We start from the raw sequence: 21,645 nt of genomic DNA, 5'->3' as shown, positions 1-21,645 counted from the left end.
TAGCTATCGTGAAGCTTTGGCTGTTAAAGTGCTTGTTAGCAATTATCAAATATAAAAAGCAGTAATATCCTGATCCTCTGTATTTCATGTGCAGGAGTTGTCGGGTTTGATGGTTCTGCGTCTTGCATTTCAGAGCCTTGGGGTTGTCTATGGAGACTTAGGCACATCTCCTATGTATGTTTTTAATAGCACATTTCCTGATGGTGTCCGCGATCGTGAAGAGTTGATGGGGGCTCTTTCGTTAATCATATATACTTTGACACTAATTCCTCTTCTGAAATATGTCTTTGTTGTCATGAGGGCCAATGACAACGGAGAAGGTAACATGACACTATGGCTTTGCATAGGAGACTGCATATGATAAAATCAAAATGCCCTGCATATTCCTGGCCCTTGCGAATTTTGTAACTATCCATTAGGCTTACATTCTAAGTATCATTGGGTGATTTTATTCAAACCCAATAGACAATTCCAAAGTTTAGGCTAGAACTTTCTGTTAATTGTTTTGAAAAATTCACTCGGCCATTCTGTTTATAAGGCTATCTAATTTCTTTTCCTGTCACCTGCTTTTTAGTATGCATATAAATGCAATTTTAACAAGGGCTCTTAAGATATCACGTTTCTGTGATGTAGGTGGAACATTTGCTCTGTATTCATTACTCTGTCGGCATGTTAAAGTGAGCACTATTCCGAATCAACACCGCACAGATGAAGAACTCACAACTTATAGCAGGCGAAAGATTGAAGATAAGTCATTTGCTGCAAGAACAAAGAAATGGCTGGAAGCAAAAGTTGACCGTCAAAATGCACTTTTACTTCTTGTACTTGTTGGCACTTGCATGGTCATCGGTGATGGAATTTTTACTCCTGCTATCTCAGCCTAGAGCCTAGAGGAGAGATTTTAGTGAAGGCAGGGGTTCTCTATGCATCAGGAGGTGGCGGAATACTTCAAGATACAGGAAAGCTTTTTGTAAGTAATGTGTATATTAGTAGCATAGATTCATCTAAACCAGTGTGTATATTAGTTGCATAGATTTATCTAAAACTAGATGACCCAGAGAGAATGCAATTTCTAGTAATGTGTGTATATGAGTTACATGGATTTATCTAAATCTAGATTAACTAGAGAGGATGCAATTTATAGACTACTTTTCAAGTTCATTTAGTGTTACATTTAAGGTTTCAGTGACAATATTGCCATTGTACTAAAATATCAGGAAACCTCTAAAAAGAAATGAAAAACCTCACCTTGTAGCTCGGCCGGATCGTAAGCAGAGTCTGTGGTTCAATGGGAGAAATTGCCGATGAATGGGCAGATTCTCGCTCGCGCTAGCCACGATTCTCGCTCAAACAGCAGCCAAATACGCCAAACAGCAGCTCCAACGGATTCAAGCGGAGAAGGGGAGACTCGGAGAGCTTTTACGAAGATAAAGCTGGAAATATTTCAGTGGTCCGGGGCCAGCGACTACTAACAAAAACTCCCACATAGTCGATCTCTGCTGTTACACAGGTCAAAATATCAGCTGAAAGCTCAAATATATACTCAAGTTCCAAGCCAGTCCTGGTGCCCCTGGTATTTTGCAGGCAAATCTTCAATTGCTGATTTGAAGAATGATGGCCCAGCCGAAGAAACAGTGATAATGTTGATGGACTCCTCCATATTCGCGCACATTGAATAATTCTCTGCCATGGCTACCAGCTTCGGGATTGCTTCTAATGGCCATTGTCACTGTCTAGACTTTCAGTCCATTGGCAGAGCGCAAATTTTAAAATTCAAACCAAAATAAAACAGGTGCCATCCATAGTATGGCGCGGTTTGCAACAGGTCCCCGACTCCCCACTACTAAGAAAATAGGCAAGTGACCATGTATCGGTCGGAGGTCCTGACTCCGGGCGTATGATGGAATTTTCACTCGAGCCGGAGCGCAGCGCGGTGGACACCAATACCATCAACCAAATTTAATAAAGCCATTAACAGCTCTCAGTGGATTGTAAATGCAACAGGCTCAGAATTTATTTCAATTCGTGAAAGTTGGTGGACCGTGGACGCGTCACGCCAACTTACAACATACAGCGTACTACAGACTACAGTCACTTCATTCGTAGAATCGTATAGGCTATTACCGACGGTCCGATCCCGATTCCCGACTTGCACGCTGGAACTTGTATGTTAAATATATATATAATATATATATATCAAAAAATTATTAAAAAAAAACTTAAAACTTTTCATTTACAAACCTGCCCGTCAAATTGACGGTTTTAAAAATTAATAGCCAGTTACGGTTGACGTGGATATTTGAAAGGTAAACGTATTTTACGTGTAAAATCGCTAAAAACGGGCAGACGGGCGTCAAATTTAACCCCTGCCCGCGATATATGTTTGTGCTGTTGTGCAGCTATTGTATTGGTTGAGTTGTTATTAATGCAACATATATTCGGAATGAACATATCTTGTTGTAAATAATTGTATCATGTTGTAATATATTTAACTTATTCAAAAAGGATTTCCCCTCTGGAAAAAATGTATATATATACCGTGTTAATATTTTTCTGACTTGTTGCTTTCATCATTCATGTGATAAGGAGGATAAGTTTGGAGATATATATAGAATCAAATATCTGTGAAGTACGCACATGATAATATCACGCGGCTATAACACCCTGTGCTCTCAACCTTATATCTTAGAATACGCAGATACTCGAAAATAAAATTTGGATGGTATTGACATGCACTTCTGTCTGTTTCTACGTTAAAAGGGTTTGAAGAAAATACCGAAACTGAAGTCCTCGATTCTAGATATTTCTTACTTTGACTCTGGCGGTGTAAATATTTCAAAGTTAATGATTACGGCTCAGTGTCCAGAGGAGGTTTCTAGATTTCTAAATAAATCATGTGATGTATATTTTTTATAATATTTTATTTCCACCATGAAAAGAATAGTGGGAAAAACATAGGTGGTTAAAATTTCGAATCAGAAAACGCCCATGCTTATATAACAGAAAAACATCTCTTCTGTATTGAGTTGGATAATACTTTTTAGGATAATAAAAAAAAACATAGGTGGTTAAAATTTCGAATCAGAAAACGCCCATGCTTATAAAAACATCTCTTCTGTATTGAGTTGGATAATACTTTTTAGCATTATTATAAGGAATGAAGTAAGAAATGATTTATTTATTTATTTTAAATTTCAATTATTAAATATTTGTCATGGTTGAATTGAAAGCAGCGAAGGATGTGATTAAATATTTTATAAATAAATTTTATCGAATTTAATAGTATATAGGAATCTATTTGGATATAGAAAATATTTCGTTTTTTTTTGGTTTGCCATCAATTTCCACACTTGTAGTCTGCATCTCTGGAAAGAAGAGTCCATATGTGCGTGAAAGAAACATAAAAAAGAAGAAGTTATAATTACATTATCGAATTTCTTATATGGTTATTAATTTGATAAAGATGCTGAAGTTCTACCAACGCCTTAGCTATTTCAGCCATACAATTAAATGTAAAAATACGTTTTATTTGTTTTTTTCTTATTTTTATTAAAAAAACTAATCAATTTAGATAATCTTAAATTCGGATTTATCATTACCAACCGTAAAGAGGAATTATTTGTTTTTTCTCATTTTTATAAAAAATATAATGAATTTAGATAATTTTAAATTTGGATTTACCATTACAAAGTGTTAAGAGAGATGATTTTGGAGATGAGTTTACGCTGGTATTATTGCATTCTATAATAGATTTCAGCGTTTATATAACAAATGCTTAGACAAACACGGTAGGTTTGTACAAATTCATCAAGTTTTAATTTTAATTTTAATGTTTTAATTTTTTTAATTTTAATGTTGAATGAGTAAATATAACATTATATTACATAATACCTTACCTAAAGTCTTATAATATGGCTGCCATAATGGGTTATAGAGTGTCTTTCTACACAATTAAATGATGTATTGTGAAGTAGGGAAGGAGATGTCTAAGAGAATAGATTGTGGATTAATTATAAAATGGAAAGTGAAACTTAGGATAATGGGTCAATCTATCCCATGGAAGTATATAATGGAAAGTATATAGTTTTTCAAAGATAATAAGAAATATATTTATGTAAAATTAATAGTGAGGCATCAATTATAAAAACTATGGTTTAGTACATCTTGAATGGTGTGGAACCTGAACGAATGCGTAGTGTTTGTCATTTTGAATACGCTGCGTAGTGTTTGTCATCTTGAATACGATACAACTCATTTCATGTGAAACGGACACCGTATGGCTTCAAAAACGTGTTATGTTCACTTTGTCAAACAAGTAAATTTTTGGAAAAAAAAAAGGGGACAGTCGAGTCAACAATTCGTACTGCTGACTAGGCTGCCCAGTTGGCGCTGATTATGCAACTAAGTGGCATTGTAATCTCATCAGCGAATGGTTGAGTGCCATGTGGCATGTTCGTACATGAATGAGTTGGTAGGATGCTATTGGTTGAAGGCTATACAGGTGGACCAATGAGAGGGTGACACGTGGCAAACCCGAAGGCAGCCATGTGCCCTCTCAAAGGTTGAATAAAATTTTTATGTGGGGAGGCCAGGGTCGAACCCACGACCTCGCCCAAAACAACACTGCCACGCTCGCAGGTTGGTTCTTAACTAACATATCATAGGCGTGTCGGTGTTAAAGAATTGGCCCCAGAACAAGCCAAGGTGCGATGCGATAATCACAATCGCACATCGCAAAAGGGAAGTCTTACAGAATCGGCCCTAATAGGATAAAGTTGTGATTGTGATATCACAATCGCATATCGCACAGTTCAAATTTATTTTATATGTATTACCCTGGTTCTGTCGGTTGTGATATATATTCCAGTTGTGAAACAATTATACTGCAGTTCAAAAACCATGTTCACAAACCATAAAACCTGCTGGTTCTCGCTAATTGTGATTTGCGATGGAGTTGTCGGTGTCGATAGCTTATGGTCGCCACGTGGTGAATTTTTGCCTAGTTAGCGCTTTTTGGAGCAGAATTGTACGATCATGTCGGAAATGGTGCAATTTATGGAGCGAATATTGGGAAAACTAGGAGAGGTCATAAATTCTTCAGCTTACCACCAAATTGGATGAAAAAGGAGGCCAGGTAGCTATTTTTTAACATTCTGAACTCATTGGAGCAGGTTTCAGAAGCATTTGAGCATTGTAAATACCTCTTTCTACACTTTTGAGCATAATAGAGAGTCCCAAGCCATTGGAAACTGGACTAATGAGACGTAGCCCATGAGGGGTGAACTCCTTTATCATGTTCCTGTTGTAATGTGTTTTTGATGATGTTCTGTATATTTTTATATAATTGTTCAGTCTCTTATTTATGTTAAATTGCTCATAAAATTAACATAAAAACTCATCATTTCACTTGCAAAATTTCATGGATCCTTAAGCACAATGAAAGCATTTTTTTTCTAATATGAGGAGGATCTTAGCATAACAATCTAATATTCTAAATCAAGTCATTTTGGTATTAGAGCACTAGGTTTGCTTTGTGAAAGAAGGATTTACTTGTTTTCAAGTTTATATCATGCTTACAAGGTTAAAACTCAAAAGAGGAGAAGGGAAGCTGGTTGGAACCCCTGAATTTGGGTCAAGTGGAAGGAGAGAAAGGTTGCCACAATCTCCAACACCAGTTCAGCCTCGAGTTGCAGTTGAGACTCCAGAGATCATGTCTCATAAAGGAGAACCTACAAACATGACAAAAGATGAGAAGACCTTCAAAAGGGATTTATTTGATATGACAGAGATGGTAAAGGTCCTCTATGAAGAGAGGAATACTAGGTTGCAAGGGGAAAGTTCCAAACCTCCCAAAGGAGAAGGTTCTTCAGGAGGAGGTAATGGAAATGGAGACAAAACTCCACCCTCTCCACTATCTTCTTCATCTTCTTCCTCACAAGCATCTTCACCCTCTTCCACTAACACAACCCTTACTCATACTCATTATCATACTTCAAAGGAACTGGTAAATAAACTTTTTTAAAACTTGACGTTAAATTTGAGTTGCCCATGTATAATGGTGAAGTGAATGCAGAGAAGCTTGATAATTGGATTCGTTAGTTGGAGGTCTATTACAGGATTCAAAACCTTCAAGAGGATGACATAAAGATTTAGTTAGCTTCCTTGAGAATGGAGGGTGCAGCACTGGTATGGTAGGAATCAAAGACCCAAGAGGAGATTAAAAGACATGGTAAGATGTCAATTTCCTGGAATGATTTCATTGCCGCAATCAAAAGAAAATTCTACCTTCTAGATTATATGCAGAAAGCCATCATGAATTGACATAACTTCAGACAACTTAAAGGTCAAAATGTGGAAGATTATACCCAAGAATTCAGAAAAAGGTCTTTGATGTTAGGTGTAGATTTGTAATCACAGAACACATTGCTAAAGTATATATGGGGTTTACATAGCTACCTTAAGCATACTATCTTAATGTTTAATCCCAATAATCTAGATGATGTGTGTGTGCAAGTCACTCATCATGACACAAGAGGGAAAAACACCCCTAAATAAGGTAATAAAAATCCATTTAAGGGTAAAGGAAAGGAAAAGGATTTCAAAGGGAAGGAAAAGAAAAATGTGTAAATCAAAAAAGGAGAGAAAGTTACATGCAAACATTGTTCCAGAGAGGGTCACGATGAAGCTCATTGTTGGAAGCTTCATTTCGAAATGAGACCAAAGAGAAACAACAACAAGGGAAAACAAAAGACAATTGCAACCACTCAACAGGATTTTGGATCCGATTCGGGTGACGAAACTAAAATCACAGCCATGCGGTTAAAAGGAAAAGAATCCATTGCTAGCACTAGTTTTTCAAAATTGCAAAATGAAACTCCAAATGAAAAGAGGAGAATAGAAATTTTTCACATAAGGGTGATCTCAAAACACAAAAAGATTGATACGCTTTTTGATAGTGGCTCTCAAGCCAATCTTATCTTTGAAAACATTGTCAAAATTTTAAACTTGGAAATCATTCCATATCATAAACCATATCCGCTTGGATGGGTGTGTGACAATGCGCAATTGCAGGTTACTAGAAATCCTAAACTGAAATTCGCCATTACTGCAAATTCCATAGATGAAGTGGAGCTTGATGTTGTGTCGTTAAATATCTATGGCATAGTTTTGGGCAGCCCGTACCTTTATGACAGAAAATCTATCTTCCATAGACATGAAAACAAATATCATTTATTCAAACATGGAGTAGAATATATTGTGAGAGCTCATAGCAAGAAAATAAGTCTTTCACTTGTTAATGCAGGGAAGATGAAAAGACTAGTGAATTCGAGCAAGACTTTTGTGCTTCTAAAGATCAAACCCAAGAATAATGTTGATAATGAAGCTTTTAAAGGTTGTGATTCAAATTTGAATTCTGAATTGGTTGACATAGTTAACCAATATGATGAGATTTTTCAGGAACCAAGGGGATTACCTCCCAAGAAAGGAATCCAACATGAGATACAGTTGCAGTAAGATTGTCCTCTTCCTAACATTGGCATGTGCAGGATGTTAGTGATGGAAAGTGCAGAAATTAAGAAGAAAATTCAAGAGCTGTTGAATAAAGGGATTGTAAAACCATCTTCCTCTCCATGTTGTTCATCTATTGTCTTGGTTCCAAAGAAGGATGGAACATGGAGCATGTGTGTGGAATTTCGTTCATTTAACAAAATTATGGTAAAGAATCGTTACCCACTGCCTAGAATAGATGATTTACTTGATAATTGAAAGATGAAAAGTATTTTACTAAGTTTGACTTAAGAAGTGCCTACCATCAAATTATAATAACTGAAGTTGACATTTGGGAGACAACATTCAAAACAAAACAAGGCTTGTTTGAATGGCTAGTTATGTCATTTGGTTTATGTAATGCTCTTGCTACATTCATGTGTGTGATGAATGATGTGTTGAGGCAATTTCTTGATGAGTTTGTCATAGTCTACTTAGATGACATCTTAATTTTTAGTAAATCTCATGATGAACATGTCATGCATGTAAGAAGAGTACTTGATGTCTTGAAAAAAGAACAATTGTATATTAAGATGTCAAAGTGCGAGTTTGGAAAAACTTCTTTAGTTTAATTGGGTCATATTGTTGGAGGAGGTTAGTTGAAAATAGATCCCTCCAAGGTTGATGTCATTGTGAATTGGCCAAGCCCCAAGACAGTTACTGAGGTAAGAATTTTTTTGGGAGTAGCCCAATATTAGAGGAAGTTCATTGCTATTTTTTCTCTTATAGTCGCTCCTTTGCATGCATTGACAAGTGTGAAAACGCTTTTTCAGTGGGGAGGCAAACAACAAAAGGCCTTTGATGCATTGAAGTAAAACATCAGTACAACTCCAATACTTGCATTTCTGGACTTGAGACAGTCATTTGAGATTCAGACTGATGCTAACGACTACGCCATCGGTTCAATCCTCATGCAACATGGTAAGCCTATCTATTTTCATTCTGGAACTTGTAATGATGTAGTGATTAACTGTCCTACATATGACAAGGAATTGTATGCATTGGTGCAATGTGTGAAAAAATGAAAACACTACTTGATGGGTAAGGAAATCGTCATTCACACTGATCATCAACCATTGCAATACTTGCAATCACAATCAAAGTTGCAACAATCAAGGCACTTCTGATGGATGGGTTTTCTTCAACAACTCCACTGGGTAATCAGGTATAAGAAAGGTATCTACATTAAAGTTGTTGATATGCTTTCTAGGCCTATCGTTAGTGCAACTACTTTACTCAAGAATAATTCTGTTTTACATGAAATTTATATTGAGAAATATGCATTAGATAATGACTTTCAAAATGTTAATGCAAGATTGAGTTAAGGTAACCAAGTAGAGGAATTGGATTATCATTTTCATGATAACTTGTTGTACCATCTTGGCAAGCTTTGTATTCCATAGGGAGAAAGAGTTAACATCATAAGAGAGGCACATGCTTCTCTTATTGGTGGCCATTTCGGTGTAAGTAAGATGGTGGCATATCTACAGAGGTATTTTTATTAGCTTTGTATGCTTGAAAGTGTGTCTCGTTTTATTAAAGGATGTTCATTATGTGAAATTAGTAAGTCTATAAATAGGAAGTTAGGATTGTACATACCACTTATGGTTCCTTCACAATCGTGGGAGAGTGTTTCATAGATTTTGTAGGAGATATTCCATTGTCAAAAAGAGGTAATGATTATCTGTATATAGTTATGGATAGGTTCAGCAAAATGTGTATTTTGATGCCATGTAAAAAGCAAGTTACAGCTGAACAAACTGCTCAGTTATTCTTTCAGAATGTTTGGGTGCGTTTTGGATTGGCCACATCCATTGTTAGTGATTGAGATTCTCTCTTCATTGGGAATTTTTGGTCAATCTTGTGGGGATTCATGGACACCAAATTGAAAAAGAGTGCAACTTTTCATCCACAAACAGATGGTCAAACAGAAGTGGTGAACATAACAGTGATACATCTTCTTCATGGGTATTGTAGCAAGCATCCTAAGTTGTGGGATGAACATTTTCACTATATTCAACATGCTTACAACCGAGCCAATCACTATTCAACTCAAATGATCTGGATTTAAACAGGAACGCAACAAATTACAGAGATAACCATATACACAAAGATGCAGCGGAAATAATACTTCATTTCATTAATGGAAAATACTGAAATATGCTTACAAACAGAAATGGAAATAAACTAGCTAGGGCGATGGTAGCTTATCTCTGAGAAGAGATGTGATGGCTACATGCCTCTGAACTGTGTTACAATGAGGCTCGAAGGCCTATTTATTGTTGAGAAACAATGGAAAAACCCTTAACATTCCAAAACCTAACCCTAGGAGATGAAACGCCAAACTGTGGGCCCCGTTTGGGGGTAAGTTGGTACATCAACTTCCCGGGGTCGTAACTTTGGCATATGATCTCCGTTTGACGCGTACAATAGCTCATTAGAAAGATCTATCCGAGCACTATCATTGTTGGAACGGGCAACACCAGTCCATTCCATGGACTCGTGTTGCCCTCGGATTCCCCAAAAAACGTCGTTTAGGGCCTCAAAACGGCTCCGGAAGTTCAGGACCCGAAAAACTGCTAAAAATAGTAAGTTGTGCTACAATTAAGGAAACTGAAAATGCTGAGAAAGACAATGGTGGGGGTCCAGGTGGACTTGGCAGGTGGCCACCAATATCCACCTGGATCATTCCTCCCCCCTTAGGAAGCAATGGTCCCCATTACGTTGAGCTCCTCCATGAGATGAGGAAACTTCTACTGAACTTGTTCCTTGGTGAGCCACTTGCCCTGCTGAAGGAGTTGGCCCGCTTTGACAACTCGATACAGTTGGATATTCTGTTGGTGAGTGTTCTTGATCTGTGTGTCCATGATCCGATCAGTTGCAGCTTGTTCCATGCAATCTGGATTTAATTCTGTGGGTTTGAGTTGTTCTGCAATGTCGAATGTGTCTAGCAATGGTGGAAAGTATGGCCGAAGGCGGTCCACATTGAATACTGGGTGCAGGCCAAGGAATGGGGGAATGCTGAGCTCAAATTCATTGTCTCCCATAGCCTTAGTAATGGTGTAAGGACCATATCGGAGTGGTCTCAATTTCCGATAGGCTCCAGTAAGGCATTCCTTTTGCAAATGCAACCAGACTTTGTCGCCCACCTGAAACTTGTGTGGCACCCGATGTTGATCATGTCGCTGCTTGTACTTGGCATTTGATTTCTCAAGAATGTCATGGACCTACGGGCGAATATGTTGGATGCGCTCAATGAAGCTGGTGGCCTTATCTGTTTCGGACTGGACATGAGCTGAATTCATGTGAGTAGCTGCAAGTGGCATGGCCACATCAATGGGGCATAGTGGCTGGAATCCCAAACCCACCTGAAAAGGGCTATGGCTAGTGGAGCTGTGAAGAGCTCGGTTGTAGCTGTGCTGAACGTAGGGGAGGCTCTCGTCCCATGTGCGTGGATGCTTTGAGTTATACATGCGCAGAATGTGCACAATCATCCTATTGACAACCTCTGTCTGGCCATCAGTTTGAGGATGGAAGGTTGTGGACTTCGTGAGTTTGGTGTCCAGCATTGACCAGAGACTGGACCAAAAGGTGCTGAGAAACCGACTGTCCCGATCTGAGATGATAGACTGTGGGATCCCAAAGTGCACCCACACTCGTTCAAAGAAGAGTTTAGCAGTGGCTTCTGCTGTGATATTCTTCTTGCAGGCCATCATAATGGCCATCTTTGAGAACCTGTTGACGACCACAAAAACACAGTCATTTCCATGCTTAGTGGAAGGAAGGCCTGACATGTAATCCATGGAGATGGATTCCCAAGGTCGACTAGGGGTAGGAAACGGGGTATAGAGGCCTTGCTTCTTAATGGTCGGTTTGGCAATGGCACAGGTAGTACATGATCGGATGTACTTCCCAACATCCTGTCGAAGATTCGGCCAATAGAAATAGTTTTGCAGTACTGCCACTGTTTTCTCGACCCCGAAATGCCCAGCAGCCCGACTGTAGTGTGCTTCCCAAATCATCTTGGCACGCTCGCTTGAAGGAACACAAAGGTGACCGAGGTGGCATAATAGGGCATCTTGGAGGTGAAAATCTGCAACCTGCCGACCCTCCAAGAGTGTCTGGTATGTGTGGCCGAATTCTGGGTCGCTTTTGTAGAGAAGTGGCCAATCAGAAGTCTCGTGCCCGCAAGAGTTGAGCACGGTGGTTAGCGCCATGATCGGTGGTCGACTGAGGCAATCTGCAACATTATTGGTGCTACCCTTTTTATACTTGATATTCAAGTGAAACTGTTGCAGGTATGTAGACCACTTCTGATGGCGATCATTCTGCAATTTCCCTTGGGTCTGTATGAACTGCAGAGGTCGGTGGTCTGTGTGGATGACCGTTTCCTTCCCCAAAATGTAATGCTTCCATTGTCGGCAGGCCTGTACAATGGAATACATCTCTTTATGATAAGTGGGGTACTTCCGGACTGTGTCTGAAAGTGTTTCACTGTGATATGCCACTGGATGTCCATGTTGAGTAAGGACTGCCCCAATAGCATAGTCAGAGGCATCTGTCTCGACCTCAAATGGTTGTTGTAAATCTGGTAACGCGAGCACTGGTGTCGTGCAGAGGCGATCCTTCAACTCCCTGAATGCCTTCTGTTGAGATTCAGACCAAAAGAATTTTGCTTTCGCCCCGCCCTTGGTGACTTGACTCAAGGGCCAAGAAATATGAGAAAATCCCAACACAAACCTGTGGTAGAAGTTGGCAAGACCTAGAAAGCTGCGGAGCTCTGTTAGAGTGGTTGGAGAGGGCCAATCCCGAATGACTTGGACCTTGGCTAGATCGACATGCACCCCCTATTCATCAATGATGTATCCCAGATACTGAACCTCGGTCATGCCAAAAGTGCATTTCTCCAAATTGGCACATAGCTTGTGTTGCCGCAGTGTTTGGAGAACCTGTCGGATGTGTTGGAGGTGCTCTTCCCAACTCTGGCTGAAGATCAGAATGTCATCCAAGTATACTACTACAAAGGAGTTGGTGAATGGCCGCAAGATGTCATCCATTAGCCTCATAAAGGTTGCAGGAGCATTCGTCAATCCGAAAGGCATGACCAACCATTCGAAGAGGCCCTCCTTGGATTTGAAGGCAGTCTTCCACACATCTGAGGGTTCAATTGGTACCTGGTGATATCCTGACTTCAGATCGATCTTGCTGAAATATTTCGCCCCCTTTAGTTGGTCTAGGAGGTCATCAATCTGCGGGATCGGGTACCTATTACGGACAGTGATCTTGTTCAGCGCCCGATAGTCAATACAGAGTCTCCACGTCCCATCCTTCTTCTGTACCAACACTATCGGGCTCCCACAGGGCGAAGAACTCGGACGGATGTGACCTTTCTGCAGGAGCTCCTGAATCTGCCTCTTGATTTCATTGTTCTCCAGAACGGAGCGCCGATAAATTGGTCCATTGGGTAGCGGCACACCTGGGGTCAGATCGATGGAGTGCTTGACTTGACAGTGCAGAGGAACCCCTGCCGGGGAGGTGAAGATGTCTTCGTACTCCTCCACAATCTTGTCCATCTGTAGCTGCCGTGCAGAGGGACCCCGTTTGGAGGCCGCGGCCACTGTCTTCTTCTTCCCTTGAGGGCGTATCATCAGGAAAACAAATTTCCTGGTTTTGGAAATGATCTTACTGCATTGTTTTGCAGTAATCAAAGAGATGGCGGCAGGTGGTGCTACCTCTGGTATCCTGAACAACTTATTTCCCAATGTAATAATAACAGCACGGGGCCTTGATTCATACACAGCATGTTGCTTCCACAAGTATGGTTGTCCTAGTAATACATCACAAACTTCAAGGGGAGCAATGTCACACAATACCTCATCCGTGAAGGGCTTGATGTTGTATGGAAGGCGACACTGCTGGCTCACGCGAAGATCTCGCCCTTGGTGAAGCCACCCAATGGTGTATGGTTGTGGATGTGCTGTGGTCGGTAAGCCCAACCGCTTCACGACCTCTGCCGAAATGAGGTTCTTTTCACTCCCGCTATCAACAATGAACTGTATCGGGGAGCCCTTTACCCACATCTGGGAGTGGAAGAGATGCTCCTCCTCCTTTGGATCTTCGGGTTCATTTTTTTTGATCTTTGCGGTAGCAACAGTGGCGCTGGGATCCGCATCAATGATATTCTTCCCTTTTTCATACCCCTTATCGGGTTCTGACTCAGAGTCGGAACATGCATCTGATTCTGAAACCTTTAGCTCAGCCACCAGTGACTGCTTGGCCCGACACTCACTTGTGTTGTGAGTGGAACTCTTATGGAACTCGCACCATTTTCCAGTGTCCTTTCTCGGCTTCGCGGCGTTGCTCTTTGCTTGCAGCTTCGGTTGGTTGTCTTGGGCTATCCCGCCTTGGCTTTGTCCTTTGCTCTGTGGTTTAGGGGCACCTTTCCCCTGCTTTGGATTCGCAAATCCAAAGTCTCGCTTCTTTTGTTTAAACTTCTGCTCGACCTTGACGGCATACCGGTATGCTGCGCCGAGCGAGGGGATGTTTAGGAACTGTATTTCTTCCTGGATGTACTTGTGCAGGCAGACACGGTATTTGAGTATCAAATGTTGCTCTGAATCCTTGATACCCAACTTTGTGCGAAGGGTATGGAAAAGATTGGTGAACTCCGGCACATCTTGGTCCCTTCCCTGCCGCAGCGTGGTCCACTTTATGTATTCATCCTCATAGCTTCCGACAGGGTAGTACTGCTCCTTGATGGCATCCCGGAACGAATCCCAGGTGGGTGCGGCTGAAAATAGTGAGCCAGTACTTTCATCCTTCTGCTCGCAGTAGGTTTCCCACCAGTCCTTGACGTGGGGGGCTGCTTTGAGAAGAGCAAAAACAATCTTTTCCCGACTCGAAAATTCATGAACAAAAAAATAACCCTCTAGCAGATTTAACCATTTATCTACGGCATCGGCGTCTATCTGACCCTCGAATATGGGGATTTCAAAATTAACTTGTACCTTAAAGGGTGTGGCGTTTCCAGAGGAGCTGCTGGAAGCCGATGCGCCGCTTTTGGGTAGCCGCTGAAGGATCTGCGCAAAGCTGTCCATCATCGCGTTCCGTTGTCGCTCGAGCGCTTCTTCGAGCAAGATTTTGATGGGATCTCCTGCCCCCTCGTCTTTCTTCTCGTCCGCCATGGGAGGCCGTCGAGATTTGCAAGGCTGGTCTTGCAAAGGTTCAACCAGTTCAAGCCCTAACTCCTTATATCCCGACCTTGTTGGGGACATGCAAAGAAAAACAGAGAAAAAGCAGACTGCTCTGATACCACTGATCCGGATTTAAACAGGAACGCAACAAATTACAGAGATAACCATATACACAAAGATGCAGCGGAAATAATACTTCATTTCATTAATGGAAAATACTGAAATATGCTTACAAACAGAAATGGAAATAAACTAGCTAGGGCGATGGTAGCTTATCTCTGAGAAGAGATGTGATGGCTACATGCCTTTGAACTGTGTTACAATGAGGCTCGAAGGCCTATTTATTGTTGAGAAACAATGGAAAAACCCTTAACATTCCAAAACCTAACCCTAGGAGATGAAACGCCAAACTGTGGGCCCCGTTTGGGGGTAAGTTGGTACATCAACTTCCCGGGGTCGTAACTTTGGCATATGATCTCCGTTTGACGCGTACAATAGCTCATTAGAAAGATCTATCCGAGCACTATCATTGTTGGAACAGGCAACACCAGTCCATTCCATGGACTCGTGTTGCCCCCGGATTCCCCAAAAAATGTCGTTTAGGGCCTCAAAACGGCTCCGGAAGTTCAGGACCCGAAAAACTGCTAAAAATAGTAAGTTGTGCTACAATTAAGGAAACTGAAAATGCTGAGAAAGACAATGGTGGGGGTCCAGGTGGACTTGGCAGGTGGCCACCAATATCCACCTGGATCATCAAACTTCTCCATTTGAGGCATGCTTGGGATACTTGCCTAAATCTCCTTTGGATTTTATTTTTGGCAAAGATGTTGCTATTGAAGGTCATAGTGACATAGAAAAAGCAAGAAAGTTCATTGAACAAATCCAATTAGTACACTAAAAGGTTCAAGAACAGCTTGAGAAAATCCAAGGCAAGTACAAAGCAAGGCACGACAAGCATCGTCAAGATCACAAGTTCCAAGTTGGTGATGAAGTTTAGCTTCACATTAATAAAGAGAGGCTCCAAGAAGAAGGTAAAAAGCTAAAACCAATAAGATATGGTCCATTCAGAATTTTGGAAAAGATTAGTAACAATGCCTTTAGGTTGGATTTGCCTTCATATATGCAAAAATACGTTGTTGTTAATGTTGATAATTTAAGGTTGTATCAGCCTCCTTTGATTGAAGATCAAGGAGATAATATTCAAATTCCTTCTATTGAAGACTTTTCTCCAGAATTCCTTGATGAGCTTTAGCAAGACACTATACTTGACAGAAGAACAAGGACATCAAAAAGGGTAAGTATTGATTATCTTCGAGTGGGGCTCAAGGGTACAAGTCCTTTAAAAGAAAAATGGATAGAGGTTGGAAGGGTGAGGGAACTGTACCCTCACCTGTTGGATAATTTGCAGTGATCTTTTGGAGTCCAAAAGGCTTCTAGTGGGGAGGAGTGATTAGGTGCTCAAAGTTATGCTCAAAAGTCAAAGTTGTCAGAATGGTGTGGAACCTGAATGACTGCGTAGTGCTCATCTTCCTGAATTCGGCACAACTTGTTTCGCACGAAACGAACACAGTATGGCTTCATAAACGCGTTCTGTTCACTTTGGCAAATAGGTTTTTTTTGTTTGAAAAAAAGGGTACAACTCAGTGAGCAGTCCCTACTATTGACTAGGCTGCCCAGTTGGTGTTGACTATGCAGATGAGGTGTCACCATAATCTCATCAATGAATGGTTGAGTGCCATGTGGCATGTTCATACAGGCATGAGTTTGCAGGATTTTATTGGTTGAAGGCTATATAGGTGGACCAATGAGAGGGTGACACGTGGAAAAACCGAAGGCCGCCACATGCCCTCTCAAAGGCCGAATAAAATTTTATGTGGGGAGGCTGAGGTTAAACCTGCAACCTCACCCACAACAACACCAAGCTTTACCACCACACTCGTAGGTTGGTTCTTAACTAGCATATCGCAGGCAGGCCAGTGTTAAAGAATCAACCCCGAAACAAGCCATGGTGCGATGCGATAATCACAAGCGCACATTGCTAAAGGGAAGTGTTATAGAATTGGCCCTAACAAGATTAGGTTGTGATTGCGATATCGCAATCACATATTGCACAGTTCAAAGTTTTATTATATGTATTACCCTGGCTCCATCGATTGCGATATATATATATATATATATATATTCTGAATGCAAAACAATTATACTACAGTTGATAGTTTCGTCGGGTCTATGGTTTATCGCAATCATGTATCACCCACACCATGTTCACAAACCATAAAACCCGTCAGTTCTCGCCGATTGCGATTTACGATGGAGTTGTCAGTGCCGATATCTTATGGTCGTCGCACGGTAAAATTTTTGCTCAGTTAGCGCTTTTTGGAGTGAAATTGTAGGATCATGCCAAAAATGGTGCAATTTGTGGAGCGAATATTGGGAAAACTAGGATAGGTCATAACTTCTTTAATTTTCCACCAAATCGGATGAAAAAGCAGACTAGATAGCCATTTTTTAATATTCTAGACTCATTGGAGCAGGTTTTAGAAACATTTGAGCATTGTAGACACATTGTTTTTTACACTTTTTAGCATAATAGAGAGGCCCAATCCATTGGAAGCTAAATCAAGGAGGCGTAGCCCAAAAGGGGTGAACTCCTTTATCATGTTTCTGTTTTAATTTGTTTTTGATGATATTCTATACATGTTTATTCTATTTTTTAGTCTCTTATTTATGTTAAATTGCTCATAAAATTAACATAAAAACTCATCATTTCACTTGTAAAAATTCATGAATCCATAAGCACAATGAAAGCATTTTGTTTCTAATCTGAGGAGGATCTTACCACAACAATATAATATTCTAAATTAGATCAAGTGCACAATTTATCCTCCATGCGAATACAACCAAAAATCCTTAGTTTTTTTCTTATGGCTACGGATTCAATACCTGGATTTTAGGGCTAGTCTACAGGAAACTACCCAGAACTTTCCATAATCAAGTTTAAGATAATCACAAGTATGCATAACATACACTTAGGCTTAGATCTTGACAAAACATGTCAAACACATGATAAACATTTAGATAAAAAATTAGTAAACATAGTAGCTATACGTCTATTGTACTATTCAACAACCCCCCCATTTATTATACTAATAGATAGTATTGTATTAATAAATGGGGACCCTTTTATTTTTTTATTTTAAAAAATAGCTAATAAGAGCTTGCCTTTTTTGAATCGGAATGGAGCTTTGGATAAACTAAGATACCAAACCAATTCAATTCATGATTAGGCATCCTGCTTTATCGCAAATCGCAAGATCTGAGGTAACAAAGGTTAATCATGAGATACAGTCCACGAGATGCCATAAGAGAAACCCCCTTAAAAGAACTAAAGATAGCATTAAACTTTTTATAATACTTAAGGCTTAAACTATTCTTCAAAGTCTTTATCACAATCACATTTCGGTTTTTAAAAGAGCACAAACATAAAAACCACAAGAAAATGTGAAATGCGATGTAATTCGGACCCGACGGAATATTAAAAATATTATAAAACTACAATCAGGTCGAACATATCGTAAATGTCTATTTAATGAAACAAGCCATTACATAAAGGAAACACGCTAAAAAATGCAAACAGAATATCGCTCATCAAAAATCACAAAACATTAAAGCAATTTTGAATTGCTCTATTCATAATCTCTGATATTGCGATTTGCGATCTTCTCGATATGCAATTTATGTGATATTTGCGATTTGCAATTTGCGATCTTCCCGATATGCGATTTATGCAATATTTGTGATTTGCGATATGCGATATTTGCGCTTTGTGATTTACAATATTCTAATTCATTGCAATCACAAGAATCAGTATCATGCATAATTCAAACCAATCGGAAATATTAGTTTGAAACATGCGATGCAATATTTTTGATAGGACATAAAAAAAATCTTGTGTAGGCCTTAATGCATAGTTAATGAGGTTTAAAGGCATTTATTCATTTAACGGCTCTAGATGATAGATATCTTTCTTATTCATGTTTGAAATAAAAGCTCCATCCCTACGTACTTTCAGAATTTACTGTGCTAATCATGTTTTCACTTACATTTACCACTCCTCGTTGTTATCATGTTTTCACCATTTGCCTGAATTTCAGGAATTTTTCGAAGAACACAACACTCACATAAATGGTTAAGAAAGGGAAAAAGATTGCAGAGGCTACTACGCCTGAGTAGTCAGACATGCAACCACTATTCTCTGATACCACTTGTAACAAATATGGAGGGACTACATCTTGCGAGGCGATGTATAATTTACTAGAGGAAGAAAACCTAAGGCCCCTAGAAACTAAGGCAACAACAGATGCCATGACTTCGTCTGACGCTTCTTACTTCAAAGTAACATGCTCTTTCCTACATAGGATTGCTGCAAGACCAAAAATATTACTATACATAGATATGGTAAGATGAATTATAGATGAAGTGAATGTTTGTTCGGAAACTCCAAGAAAGACGTTATGAGATCATTCAAATCAGACAATTTGAGCCAAATGTACCATCTTCCACAGCCATAGAAGATCTATGACAAATCTTTTATCGAGCATTTTTTCAAATGGAATGAAGATCCAATGGACGTTATGTAGAATTGGAGGTCTGACTCCAACAGGTTTAGACAGGAGAAAATTGGTATGTACCCCAACAACCTCTGTCAACCCCACACAATTGAATGGGTTCTCTTGATTGATGCAATTGTAAATGCTACAATTTTTAACTGGAGTACTATTTTGCCAGATAATTTAGCCGTGGCAATTAGAGAATACAGGCACAATAAACTTGTCTCCATTCGGGTTATCCCTCCCTTTTACATGAGTGGTTATGTCATGGATGTTATATGTTTTTTCTCACATTTTCCAAACATGGGATGGAAATGGACTTTAAAGGATCCTACACCCATCCATGTTTATCATAAAATACTATGGGAATCATAGTTTGGCTCCAATTTTTATAAGATTTGTCATGGCATCATGTTGCATATTTATCAAACAATTTTTAATAAGAAATCCCCCACGATTTTAGAGGAAGAAAAGATAGATATATTTGCGGTGGCAAGATGGTTTTGTGAGGAACTGTTCACTTATATGACTTTTCATGAGCATTACAACACCCCATGTTCTCCCATATTATGTTCCAGATAAATTACTAGCATGAGAGATTGCTTATCTGACAGTGAGTGAACATAGCCAAAACCCTTAAAGAACATAAGAAATTGATCTAGTTGACCTTCCCATTACAATGTGGTGCTTTCGCGTTGCATGATCTCGGGCATGCATCTAAAGAAATACATAACATCACAACTCTAAACCTAGCTACCATGCCAGGTAGACAGTATGACCCCAAAAATATTGCTAAGAGTTTCACTGCTATGGTCAAAATCAAGCAGTTCACTCATGAAGAGGACGAGTTTGATGATTTCTTTGAGCAAGCTGAGACATTTTCACAGATTTTGCATTTAGCGTCATCAAAATTAGACCTAGAGGACCTCAAATAATTCCACATATATAGAAATAAAAGGATCAAACAGGTCCCTTTGGACCTGTTACAAATTGAAGAAGTAATAGAACTTACTCCCAGCGTAAGCTTGGAGGAGAGTTCCAAGCTCAATTTTGATGAGGAAGGACAAGAAAAGTCAATTCAAGGTTCAGAAGACTTTGAACACCAATCATAGAATAAAGAAGGAAGTCCCGAGGAAGACCCTGAATAGGACACAGAGGAAAATCTTAAAGAAATGACCAAGAAGGTCTCAGCCGAAGAGCACATGGAGATTGGTTCACCACTGGTTGAAACAAAAAAGATTCTAGTCCTCAATCTAGAACAACAGTGGGAGAAATTTAATAAAAAGCTCCAAATAGAGACCAATCTTGAAGGGACTTCTGGATTCCAAACTACACAACAAACTCAGCAGGTTGTAAATCCAGAATCGACAATACAAGAAATTGTAACTACTCAAGATATTGAAGTCATCCCGGCACACCCAACTTCTGAAATTGTTTCGAAGGTTGAAGAAATACTACCACTGAACATATTCTACTCCCATACACATACAGCTATAGTAAAAAGGCACAGAAAGAAAATAAAATTGGATGTATCAGAAGTAGAAAATCTTGGAAGTGAGCTAATAGAGGTAGTGTGGAGAGACACCCCCATTGATCCTTCAGACAACCTGACAAATCTATCACAATTTGCAGGAGCTTATGCAACTACAACACTCGATAAGGCAGCAAAAGTTCGATTGTTACTGAAAGAAAAAGAAGAAAGAGTTCAACTGCTTGAACAACAACTTGAGCAAGAAAGATAAAGCACCAATAGGCAAATAGAAATGCAATTGGCACAACTTCAACAAAATTTTGAGCAAATGACAATACATCATCAGATAGACATTGTAGAGAAAAACACATAGATTTACCAAATGCAGGCTATACTTGATAAATTCAAATACAGTCCTCAAAAAGATGAATTCATTAAAGAGGCTCTTGAATTAAATTATCTTTTGGCACAACAATAGGAAATATTCTGTCAAATAATCTCATTGATCAATCCTTATTGTGAATCAAGTGACAAATTAAACAATCAAGTTATTGATCAAAGATTAGAATATGAAGAGCCAAATTAAAGGATATCAGAATTCATTACTTGGAAAGAATCTAGAGAAGGAGAAAAGGTCGATCTACTAAAGATCGAAGAATTGCAAAAGTACATCTTATTTATAGATTGGGACATTAAGTTAAAACAGGCAGAAAGGGAAGCAACAAGAGCAGCTAGTATAGCGAACAACATCATTGAAGTTGTCAATGAAAACCTCCACACTGCCAATATTATCAAAGAATGCAGGCCAGAAGCTCTCCTAGAC

The 21,645-nt window shown here is 39.5% G+C and overlaps 1 protein-coding gene across 1 annotated transcript; it reads left to right on the top strand.

The window, feature by feature from the left end:
* LOC149189369 (potassium transporter 10-like) lies at positions 1 to 976 on the top strand. The gene is made up of 2 exons (XM_089413197.1): positions 1 to 320; positions 634 to 976. The coding sequence occupies exons 1-2, from the start codon at positions 110 to 112 to the stop codon at positions 882 to 884; spliced, it is 462 nt and encodes a 153-aa protein (XP_089269323.1). The 5' UTR covers positions 1 to 109; the 3' UTR covers positions 885 to 976.
* Positions 977 to 21,645: the final 20,669 nt, after the last annotated feature.

This window comes from Pinus tabuliformis, chromosome 3_1, assembly GCF_031772625.1.
Source record: "Pinus tabuliformis cultivar Carrire ecotype Pingquan chromosome 3_1, CPIR1, whole genome shotgun sequence".
Classification (NCBI taxonomy): Eukaryota; Viridiplantae; Streptophyta; class Pinopsida; order Pinales; family Pinaceae; genus Pinus; species Pinus tabuliformis.
This window is presented reverse-complemented; position numbering and strand designations above follow the sequence as displayed.

What these genes read in the sequence shown, in the direction of transcription:
- LOC149189369 (XM_089413197.1), top strand. Translation starts at nt 110, where the DNA reads ATGGTTCTGCGTCTTGCATTTCAGAGCCTTGGGGTTGTCTATGGAGAC. An exon ending in GGCCAATGACAACGGAGAAG is followed by an intron (nt 321 to 633) that starts GTAACATGACAC and finishes TCTGTGATGTAG; the next exon opens with GTGGAACATTTGCTCTGTAT.